Source organism: Aplidium turbinatum, chromosome 4 (genome assembly GCF_918807975.1).
Source record: "Aplidium turbinatum chromosome 4, kaAplTurb1.1, whole genome shotgun sequence".
In the NCBI taxonomy this organism is placed as follows: domain Eukaryota; kingdom Metazoa; phylum Chordata; class Ascidiacea; order Aplousobranchia; family Polyclinidae; genus Aplidium; species Aplidium turbinatum.
This window is the reverse complement of record NC_137475.1, coordinates 5,615,567-5,627,602: the sequence shown is the minus strand read 5'-3', so window position 1 is coordinate 5,627,602 and position 12,036 is coordinate 5,615,567. Positions and strand designations below refer to the sequence as shown.

At 37.9% G+C, this 12,036-nt stretch overlaps 1 protein-coding gene across 1 annotated transcript; it reads left to right on the top strand.

The window, feature by feature from the left end:
* Positions 1-2,811: 2,811 nt before the first annotated feature.
* Positions 2,812-8,871, top strand: LOC145769291 (sulfotransferase 1 family member D1-like). Its single transcript, XM_082580880.1, has 7 exons — positions 2,812-3,082; positions 4,241-4,354; positions 5,056-5,162; positions 5,676-5,820; positions 6,182-6,297; positions 7,531-7,702; positions 8,477-8,871. Exons 1-7 carry the CDS (start codon positions 2,842-2,844, stop codon positions 8,587-8,589), a joined length of 1,008 nt encoding a protein of 335 aa, XP_082437006.1. The 5' UTR covers positions 2,812-2,841; the 3' UTR covers positions 8,590-8,871.
* The last annotated feature ends 3,165 nt before the right edge of the window (positions 8,872-12,036 follow it).

Here is a 12,036-nt window from a genome sequence, read left to right as displayed (position 1 = left end):
AGCGGCACCTAGTGGATGGTATATATCTCCAGCAACAACATTTCAACAACTATCGAAAAGGGAAATTTCATTTAGTCAATCTCGGTAACCGGCGCTGCGTCAAAAGCCTCTACAAGTATGCGAAACTACCAGGAATAACCTATCAGAGGCTTTGTCAGTCCGAGGATAAAGGTTCAACATCAACTAGTCATGTCAGAAAAATGCCACGCTAGCACAGTAAATTACACATCATTGTATACAATTTTCCAATCTACAGGACATGTGGACCAAATAGATTCCAACACTGTTAGGCTACAGTGCACTGGTTGCAGCAATTGAGAGATGTTGCCTAAATTACTGGCCTCATAAGCATGAAGAAGACGTAAGAGGTCTTCAGAGATCAAAAGTTTGTGACAAGTTAAAGCTATTGCAACATAAAACATCATCTGGTGATTTTTTGGTCGTGTTATTATAATGCCTATTATAGAGATATCCCACGCAAATAGTGACATCATGAAAAACTTTGAAAAACAAAAATTTCATTCAGAAAGATACGTTTTCTTCCATTCAAGGCTAGCTTAGCGGTTTACTATCTGGAAATTTATGAACTATGCTGGAAGTGATGCAATATTTACAAAAAACACTTGTCGCGGCTGTGTAAGTCATGTGACCGCATGTTTCCAAATAAGGAAATTTGTCTTGAGCGGATCAGCTCGCCATTGTGCTGGGCATGTCGATATAAATACAGGTTTGTGTTTGCAGCTTATAGTGCTGTGTCGGTACGTGCAAAGCTACGGACGTGCTGTAAGAGTCAAAAGAAGCTTTGAAATGCTGAAGGCTAACTGTCAGTTCGTAGCATTTTGTTTACAAATTGCGCCAATTTCTCTTTCAGAAACTTAAACTGATACCAATACAGGGTATCAAGTCAATAAAAGGAATCATAGCTTTCAGTTCAGTTTGTTTTATTTCTGACCATCATGACGAAAAACTATAGGATATGTCAAACGTAGCAGAACAGAGGTCTAGAAAAAGGTAGAAGCGAAAGCGACAAAACGCGAAGTTATAAAGAACGTTATTTGCTGACTGTTTAAGACTGTAAAGAACCTGTTGGATAAATTAGACAGAAAACTTTTGGCTATCAGAACTTGACTGATATAATATCGTTACTGCAACGTAAGTGTCAGCTTTAGGTTAATATATGAGTGCGAGAGAATCTTCGATCCCATGAAGCATAATATTAATTATTAATTTATTATGCCCTTCCATTTTCAAAAAATGCCAGTTCAACTAGTCAGGCTTAGCCTATAGGCCTACTGTCCAAAACAAAAATGCTTTAAAAAAACAAGTCTTTCGCTTTCGTTATGTGACGGTTTTGGCCCTTGGGTAGGCCTACTGGATTGGCAACGGCTTTAGGTTTCTGCAATGTAACACAAAATTAACAAAAAAAGTACAAGAAAAAGTACGATCAAATGTCTACGACTCACGATGGCTGTTTTTCGAGATTTTTAGTTGTTTCGTCATCCTATCACGCTATCAGATGCTTAGTAGGCTACAGTTTTTAAAAAAAATGTTTCAAAATTTAAAAAAGTTTCCTCTCAGCTTTTCTAACTTCAAAACATATACCGTATTGTAATTACGGTACTTGCAATGGTTTCAAACGCTAAACTACCTTATCAACTAGTCTTTGAATTGCAGTAGCTACATAGGCTATAGTGTGTTATAACTTTAGTGTTAAAAAGCGGGAACTTTTCAACAGTAAGATCCTACGTCAGCGTAGTCTGAACGTGGTTACCTCGAGGTGCCACCTGAATACCGCCACTGCTCCTGTCTAACTAATAATAATAAAATGTCCTATCTCAACTTTCCACCGGCTGTGAAACCTACAGCCTACCCATTCTGAGAAAATCCAAATTTTATTCGACCGGTCCACATGTCGATAAATTTGTCTGGTAAAACGATTTTCCACTGTACTGTAATTCTGTTGGTAAAAATCAAAATTTGAGTAAAGATGAATTTATTGGTGAGTTAGACGTTATACAGAGGAGCATCTACCTAAAGATACGGCCTGATTTGTCACATTTTGCAGAAATTTCAAGGCTTTTCTAACTTTTGGCGAATGTTTATATTTTTACGCCTTCTTTACTGTTTTCTCCAGATGACACAATAGGTTTTAACATCCTCAGATGTTGAAACATAAAGAAAATTTGATTTCGAAGATTTTCGTCAGACTGTTAATTTTTCAATAACAGTCTGATTCAGCGTTTTTCAACTTACTTTTTCTCATTTGCTACTGCTTCCCGAAGGCAACAAAAAGCTTTTATATCATTAGGAGACAGCAAAAAGTAAAAAAATATCAGAAAATGTCAGTCAGACACTAGCAGTTGCTGTAATCAAAATCTGCAAAATGTGACAAATCAGGCCGCATCTCAAGGTGGCCATGAGAGGAGGAAGTTGAACCTAGGGAAAGTTGAACCCAATTTTTGAAATCAGCATTTCAAAATTACACCAAAAATGTCCTTGCCGAAATTCCCATGGTTGGTATGAAATTGTTGAGCTGCGCATTCTTTGCGATGAAATTTTGACTAGAAGAGGTCCCTCTGCAAGAGGTAGAGAGATTTTGTAAAGATACCTTCACTACAAGAGATAAAAGCATTTTGTACATAGACGTACGATGGCTTTCAAGATTTTTGTGTTATTGAAATAACCTGGTTTGGTAAAACTGGAGCCATTTTTATTATTAAATTTCCATGAGCTTCCTGGTTTTAAATTTGGTATTAAATTTCCATGACATTCCTGGTTAAACCTAAAGCATTTTTTTTATTATTTAGCACACCTAGTGAAAATTTTCGTTCCAAAATTGTGATGGAAAAACTTACGGAAAAAATACCACAGCATTGCAGAGCCGAATGGGACGCAATCGCAAACTTCGATTTCTCTGCTAATTACAGCAACATGAAACCAGATACAGCGTTCGTGGCAGATATGAACGCGGTAAAAGGCCACAGACTGCAACCTACTTTTTCTGGAAAAGGAATTGAATATGCGTATGATAATTGGACACCAAGGAAAGACGATGTGCTGATTGCCTCATTTCCAAGGACGGGTAAGTTGTGTAGCAGAAATCTCTTTTTGTTAAAGTTCTAGTTATGTTTTGCAACATACAGTTGACTTAAAGTTTTTGGCACTTTTTTGGTGCCAACAAAATGATGTTTTTATGATTTCTTGTTCTTTATTACCAGAAAAATAAAATAATTTTAAGATCAAATAGGATACAGGTTCAACATTATGATTGTCATTAATTTGCTGACTCTATGGTTAAAAAGTGTAACTTTGCAACCTACAGCAGATATGTGAACGATTTGTAACAGACCTTTAACGGAGCTGTAATCCAGTAGCGTAGCCAGGAATTTTGAAAGGGGGGGGTTTTGACCACCCAGCGGCGGGGGGTCTGGGGGGCCTCCCCCAGAAAATTTTGAAAAATTACTTTGAATTTGGTGCATTCTGAGAGCATTTTCAACAAAAATGTGGGTACGAATATTCCTGTAAAATGGTGCTGTCTGGTAGCATAGCAAAAGGATAAGATCATGTTTTCTTCGGCATTTTTCGGAAATAAAGCTAAGTCTCTGTGTTTTCTTGTTGCTAATTCCTGGCTGAGATGTTTGAATGTTTGGTATTGGCAAAACTCGCTCTTTTAATGCAATTTTGTTTAAAACTAGGCAATTTTTTTTTAGACTGAAAGCATCATTCTCAATATCGCGACGTCACACGCGTGCCAAAGGGGGGGGTTGTAACCCCCAAAACCCCCTCCTTGGCTACGCCACTGCTGTAATCTGTTGGTATTTTCAATAAAGTAGGCTATTTATCCACCATGACGAAACTAAAATAGAAAGCAGTTGTTCAATGTCAACTTACTACTTTTAATAGATTGAGTTTTGCTTTTAACAACATAATCGTTGATTACTTCACAATCTAGATTTTAACGACCTGTTTTAGCCTGATGCTGCGAGTTCGCTGCGGTAATTTAGCGAATTGCACTAGCTTTCGGAACACAGTTTCCTAGTCATACAGTACATAGTCCATGTGGAACAGAGTTGTGGCCCGCGGGCCAAGCTGGTTCTGTGTATTTGGCCCAGTAGTGCTACAAGTTTGCACACCTTTGATATAATATATTGGGTTAATTACTTTTATCTCATTTACTCGCCTTATGTTGAAATGATGCTTTATTTTGTAGATTAGTTTTTATATTTATTTTTGTTTTAAGGAACAAACTGGACGACGGAGATTGTGAGACAGATCCTTTTCATCCACGATGATGAGCTGATGGAAATGTCCAAGAATATTCCTCTTCTATTGATGTTGTACGAAGGAGGAACAGGTAAACACAATGACTATTTATTAAATACTCTCCTTCGGTATCAATTCCAACATTTTGATTGCTACTGAAGGTAGAGGAATTCAAAACTGCCAGTGCACCAGAGCAATGTTCATTTCCACATAACGCCCAAGTTAGCTACAGTGTATTATGGTTTAATGCAGTAATTTGCAGTAGTTCAAAGTAACACAACGACAATAAACTAAGAACGATATATTTCTTGCCTTACTAGGTAAAGGTCCCATACTCAGAAACTGAGCTTTGGGGAATGAGAAGATAAGGTTCTCATTATACTAAGCCTTCGGCACTGAGGAGAGTAGGGTGGCCAGTTCCTTTCTCTCGGCCGCCTTTACTTCAGCAATTACGCCCACCCAATTTATTACACCCTGGGTAGAGGTGAGCGGTGTTTTTCAACAACCAGCTGAAACCGGGAGTCGAACCAGGTTTGCATAATTGGAAAGCCAACGCCTTATCCGTTGCGCCATCCCATCGCCTGCCTTACTATAATACAGTAGAATTTGCTTAATTTCTCATCTCAAGAGGAATTAGAAAAAAGTGACGAATTATGCAAACAGGTCAAAACTATAACGATTCGTACGGAACCGATAAAAACTTGACGATAAAGGCGAATGGTATACCATGACGTATTCTACTGTAGCAACTTTACTTTTAACACCTTAAAATTCACTTTTACAATTGTTTAGCGTCAAAATTCAAGGTCATCAACCACCTCCCTTTCCGAGGTTTCCAGGCTTCCCACCTTCCTGCTACTTTGATAAATGTTGACAAGTTCATCAAAGCTGATGCCAAGGTACGGACCTCATGCGCTAACTTGTGAATCAAAAGCAGACTAAAAATGATTTGGACATCAACATTTACAAAATGATCTAAGTATAAGTACAAACATGCAGTTGATGACTGCTCATAATGGTGAACAATGGAGAATTCCATCTAGCCCTCACTACCAGGCTACTGATGATGATGATTATGCTGTTCAACTTGGTTTTGAATCTTTATCCTCGGGCTAACAAAGCCTTGATGCATTATCAATGCATGCACGAAGCCCCTTGAAACGTTTTACGGCTTCCCAAGGGACCCATAGACCCCAGGTGAAACCTTAGTCTGGAAGGCAATTATTTTTCTACCCGGTTTCCGCACGGCAATTTTCTACTTCCCTAACAAGAAGTGACGATGATTTAAGATAAAGAATTAATATTAAGATATAGCATGTCTTTTTTTTATAAAATGAAATAATGTTTTTGCTATTTTTAAATAAAATTAACAGAAAGCAGCAAGTTTTTAGACTTATTTTTTGTTTTATTAGATAATAAACGTGATTCGAAATCCGAAAGACCAGGCGTATTCTTGGTTTCAATTTGCATCTAAACTACCTTACATGCACTTGCATCCAGAGACGAAAAAAATTGTGGATAGCGAATGGCCAGAGTTTCTAAAAAGTTACACAGCAGGTATCCATCTAAATTAGATTTTGCTTATGTTGGTGTGGATCAAATAAGCTTAGATCGAATTCCGACCGTAAACTCGGCCCCGGGCAGTTACTTGCTAGCCGAGATTCATTTGCAGTACATTTTGTAATTACCAAAGCAGTTTTTCAAGTAAATTAACTTATATTAAATAAAACTAACTTCAGTCAAATTTTGGTTTTGGATATTTTTTACTTTACTGTAGATGGTCCATGGTCTTTTGTAATACAGTAACTTGCTTTGAATTATCATTGGTATGTAATTACATTAGGCCCGGCATTAGGTCTATATTATGTCAAAACTAAATTATTGTTTTGAAATAAACTATTTTTTCTTGTCTGTTCAGGAAAAATACCAATCGGACTAAGAGATGGTGAATGGTATCTTGACCATCTGCTGTCTTGGTACAAGTACAAAGACGAGAAGAATGTATTCACTCTTTGTTTTGAAGACATGAAATTGGTAAATCTGATTCCTGATCCTTCGTTACAGTTTCAACAATTTGTTTTTCATATAGATCGTTATTGTTAGTTGTGAAGCTTCGTAACTATTTTGTACCCGATTTCGACCTTGCCAAACTTTTAACAGATTGATTATCCTTTTTTCTTTCTCAAGACGCTCAAGCACATCATAACGCTCGCATTTTGTCCCTCCTCCATTTTCCTACACCTCTCTCCTCTACTATCTTTGGCATGTAGCCTAGCGTTTTCATTGTGATTATCAGAAATAAAACTAAACTAACCTGAACTGATTACTGATATAGATTATTATAGAAGGCCTACTGGCCGTATATGTGATCCTGCAACGCTTTGTTTAACCAAATAAATAAGATTAAGGTTTTAGACAAATTGTGAGAAACAATTATTCGAACGACTGAACTGGGCAACTTTATAGCAGGTAGAGTACGTCCCTATCTACTAAAAAAAAGGCCTTAATTTTACGGGCCTGTCAATTATGAAAAGCCACATACAAGTCGCTTAATGGGTAGGTGGGCTACTCTTCTGTCAGGTTATAGCTACGTCCTTGTTTCTTGTCATTGTAGGTTATGCATGAACCCTGAACTGAGCCGCTGAAAATCAAGAAAGCAGCCTTGCCTACATCAGTGGCGTAACCAAGGAGAGCAATTGCTCCCCTGTAAAATTTCTTGCCCCCCTTGTAAATATGCAGCTAATAAAACGTTAATCAGGGAAAACAGTTTTCGATTGGAATTCCGTGTCTAAAGTGTAGTAGCCTACAGTTGCTTGCCTAATTTAACCAGATTTCTGTTAAACACATCCGCTTTCCTTGATCCAGCTGAAAACAATAGTCTCTATAAGTTATTGACAGAGTTTCGCTGTTGATATAGACTGAAATTACTCTTAGAATGCGTAATTCCAAGGCAGTTTTTGTCCCCTTTCCAAATTTTGTGCTGCACATGGCCGGTCCAAAGCAGCCTTCTAAAGGCAAGAAAGCTAATCTAATCTTTGAAAGAAAGCCAATCTTTTATCGTCAATTAAAAGTTAACGATAACCTCAACTTTAAAGTAAATATTATCGTTTATGACTTCACTGAAAATGTTTCCCCTCCTGGAAAAAGCCTTGCCTTTCCTTAACCCCCTGTAAAATTGATCTGGCTACGCCATGGGCTACATGTGTAGTCTGACATAGGTGACATTTCAAAAATATATGAACGCCTTTGTAATCGTTTTTTTTTTAGGATTTACCAAAACAAATTCGTCGCCTTGCCTTGTTTTTGAAAGTTGACCTCAGTGATGAGCAAGTTGATAAAATAGCGGAAAACTGTGGTTTCTCACGGATGAAGAAATCCACGGAAGAAGGGAGTTCTTTTGCGGAAAAAACTAGGAAAGACATCCAAGTGATGAACAAAGGTAACCTAATTTGAAGAAATGTCGCTTCGTAGTTGTAGTTTATTTTTTATCAGTTGGAACGAAGAAAAGAACGAAGAAATTCTCTTCAACTATAAGATGGAGCTATGGTGGCTAGTTTACAGGTCAGCAGCAGTTTGTTGATGTGCAGAGGGTGCCAGTTGGTTTCTACATGCTTCGTTTAGTTTAGAATCAATCACTTTGGTATGGGTTTTTTATCTGGACTACATTGCAGCGCAGTATTTTTTGCGGAATTTTCAGCGCGGAATGTTCAAAAACTGGTAGCCTATATTATTTCATTACATGCATAAAAAGACATAAGTTCGACATGTCTTGAACTCAGAATTTTTTCTCCTTTCCTTTATTTTAAATTTGCGCATTTTAATTTTGTCATTTTCGTTTACCTTGTTTAGTGGTTTGCAGCACACGGTTCTGAGCTTTTGACATATGGTAGACAGGCAATATTAGCATCTTGTGTAGGCTTTCATTGACAAACAGTCAGTGCAATGCAATTATCCAATGTCCGATGTAGCCTATAGCATACCAGAACATACTGAGCATTGCAATAGGCCTTCAGTTTGGAAATTACAGTATATAGACTTCATTGAGCATGAAGTGAAAATACACGTTGGCTTCTTTAATTAGAATAATTTCCAATTTGATTACACCTCTAATCGTATTATTGCTATCCTGTTTTATTCCTTTTTATGTAATAACTGTTTAAAAGCTTCAAGTTGTTTAGGTTCATATTATAATTTAATGCTTGTACTTTTGTAGGTCAAGTTGGAAATTGGAAAAATCATTTTACAGTGGCTCAGTCAGAAGCAATTGACGAGCAAGTGAAGGAAAAACTTGGCCATACCAACATCAAGTTCACTTACGAATTGTAAACCACCTATTTACTACTACACATGAGATGCCAGTGCGGATTGCTAGTCCTGAAATTTTAACTTTTACTATGTCAGATATTTAGTATTGTAATTTTGAATTAATATAGCTTTGCATGCATCGTTTTCTTCCGTTTTATTCAGACGAAATTTAAGCACTTGGCCCATGCGGTGGTGTTTTTGAAGCAACAATAAAACAAATCAATAAATATAGGCTAGTCGATGCTTCCTATTATTACATTTTGTTTATTTCTTTTCGATTAATTCAGCCGCTTATTGAAAGTGCATTGGTTTGTGTTGTCTCTGGAATTATTCCAAAAGAAAGGAGAGATAGTTGAGGCATGTTGAGACAAACAAGGTGTGAAAATGCTTATTTGTCAGCCCATCACAAAGAGTAGGCCGAAAGACGAAAAATAAACATGCATAGCCTAACAGCAGTAGCGTTGACAGGGGGGGTTCAGGGGGTATTTTTAGACCTGGGCCTGGGATTATTTTAGGGGCCCAGAATTTTTCCAAGGGGCCCGAATACCTGAAGAAACCACCGAGTATTCTTGGGATATGGTGCATTTTTCGGAGAAGTGTTTTGATTCGACGGCCAAAGGATTTCATTGGTACCGGGCCCTAATTAGCCTCTCAAAGGCTCTGCATAACAATAACATGTAGACAATGGTGTATTCTATCAATGCTTCAAAAATTGGTGTTTTTAGAAAACAATTTTCAGCTGAAAAATTCATGCATTTAACACGTATGTGCATGTTCTGCGTATAGTTTAACTTGCATCAGATCAGCCAGCTTTTCCGCTTCTAATCCTATTGCTTCTGCATTCTCTTCCGCAAGCAAGTAGGCTAGGCTATGCAAAACCAAGCAGATTTTAAAGTTAAGCTAATTATAATAATGAGTGTATGACGTGGATAACGCTGTTTTCATCATCACAACAATGCATAGGCTATATGCGTTACTTTGAGTTCTTGACATTTTTACAAGCAGAGAATTTCGACGCAGCCGTAGAGTATAAAGGCACAACCGCAGGGCGTAGCCAGCATAAAATTTCGAGAGGGGGGCGAATAAGTAAGCTTATTTTTTCACATGTGTGTGAGCCCGGCAACCAGTCACTGACGACCGAACGCCCACAAGGGGGTCTCCTTCAGAAATTTTTGAAGCAAATACAGTAGAATTCGCCTATAACGGCTTCGTTTATAACGTCAATTCGCCTATTACGTCACATTTCGCTCGGTCCCGGCAGAATTCCTATCTTTTACGTACATTGTGGTTCGGCTACAACAGCATCGCCTATAACGCAGGGTTGCCAGATCCAAAATAGCTTTGCCTGCCAAATGTTTTGTAAAAACCGCCAAAAAACTGCCAAACTTTTCAGGGTTTCAAATAAACTGCCAAAAAAAAAACTGCCAAACTGTTAGTGCGGCTTGTCCTGTTAACCAGCAAGGCCATACACCATTATATATGGTGCAAAATGTAGCTCTGATGGTATATTGTCTTAATTTAACTTGATAGACCACTTAGTATGAATAATGAAACACAAACTGCATGTATCAAGCTAAATTAAAACAAACTTTCAAAGGTTGTAGGAGGCAGCCACATAGTTGGAGCTATCAAGTATCAACGAAGCGCAATTAGAAGAAGGTGATAAAGACCAATTGGCCTGGGGGGAATCTATGGGGGAGGGCTGCTTTTCTAGCAGGTTTTACAAGTTTAGCCTGCATGCAATAGCATTCCTCATTATCAGAATCACTGGTAGTGGTATGTTAGTTCAAGTTTGTTTTCCTTGCTTGGCGACACAAACATTCTGTCCCACAATCTACTTTTTACAGTAGGCCATTCATTTAATGCATGCTTTATAACCAATCTAGCCAAAGTCTGAAAAACAAAAAACTCAGTGTTAAACTTCAACATGTGAAAAGAGGACAATGCCAAGAAACACCATTGGTAAATATCACAAACACTTTTAAGGTTTAAGGATTTTCACAATGTTAATGGCATGAAGGAAATACACCTACACCTGATAACTTTACATGTCAAGAGGCTACAGTTATTAGCACAAATACATGGCATCTGCATTGACGCCCTCAACTTCTTGGACGATTGGTGTAGAAAACACAAAATACAGATAATTTTTGCGACCCATTACAAACGTGTTTTATATCTGGCATCAGGTCTTGATTGTCACTTACTAACTAAGGAACTTCCGGTACCAATTCAGGTTCCGGTTCAAATTCCGGTTCAAATTTCTACAAGGTCTCTGGCCTACGCTATGCTTTCAACTCAAACGGTGTGACATCGCATCATTAACCATAACCTGTTAACACTTACTAGTCCATTGGCAAGAAAATAAATGTCAAAACGCATCCCTCCAGCTGTCCAGTCCAACTCCAACTTTGGTTGGTGACTGGCCAGCCGCCAGAGGCCTCTGGACTGGAGCTTACATTTGATTAAATTAGGAATTCAGAGTTTCCAGACCATAAATTAAACTTTTTTGATGGACTTTCATTGATAAAAGTATTTGAAAAACTTTAGTGGTGAGTTGTACAGGTAATAATTACAAAAAAACGCCAAAAGATGCCAAAAAAACACTAAAGTAAAAACTGCCAAAAAAATGCCAAACTGCCAAACGTAATTTTCTCCTGCCAAACGCTTTCAAAAAACGCCAAATTTGTGGAATTTGGCAGGAAAAACGCCAATATGGCAACCCTGCTATAACGTCAATTCGCATGTAACAGCATCCTTTATTGGTCCCCAGACGTCTTTTGTTCGTTTATAACGTCACTTTCACCACGCCATCACCTTCACCACGAACGGTCAGTCTTTTAATCCAGTTAGCACTGCTGCTTGCAAAATGTCTTTCTTTTATTTTGCTACGTCGTTCGCAGCAGGGACTTTAATTAACTGAATTAAATTTTTTCCCGCGTGAAAAACTGTCACGTGTAAAAGCAGCTCTACAGCTGACCTTTAAACAACTCAAAGCAACAGTTGTACGTGCAGTACTGTATAGCCTACTGTATAAATCCGAAGTCACGACGATAGCGAGCAAATCCTACATTACTTAGCAAAAGGTGAACGCTATATAGCAGAGAAATCCGTGTCAAAACCGAAACAGCTGAAGATCAATGCCTTTTTTGCTAATAAACAATGAACTTCTCTACTACTGTATGTAACGAGCTGTATTGCGCAAATTTCGCTGTACCTTTCGCTGTAGGTTATTTTTTTTTTAAACAATTTCTTTGTTTACTGTATTTTCTGCGTGACTTTTGTCAGTTTGGTGGTAGGCCTACACAGTAAACCTGACTGGATTATACACCTCTTTCTTTAATCAAAAGACAGTTTTGGAATAGTTTGTGGTAGTTCGTCTATAACGTCAATTTGGCTATAACGTCAGTTTATACAAATCCCCTAGAGGTGCCGTTATAGGCGAATTCTACTGTAGTCAAAATTGCA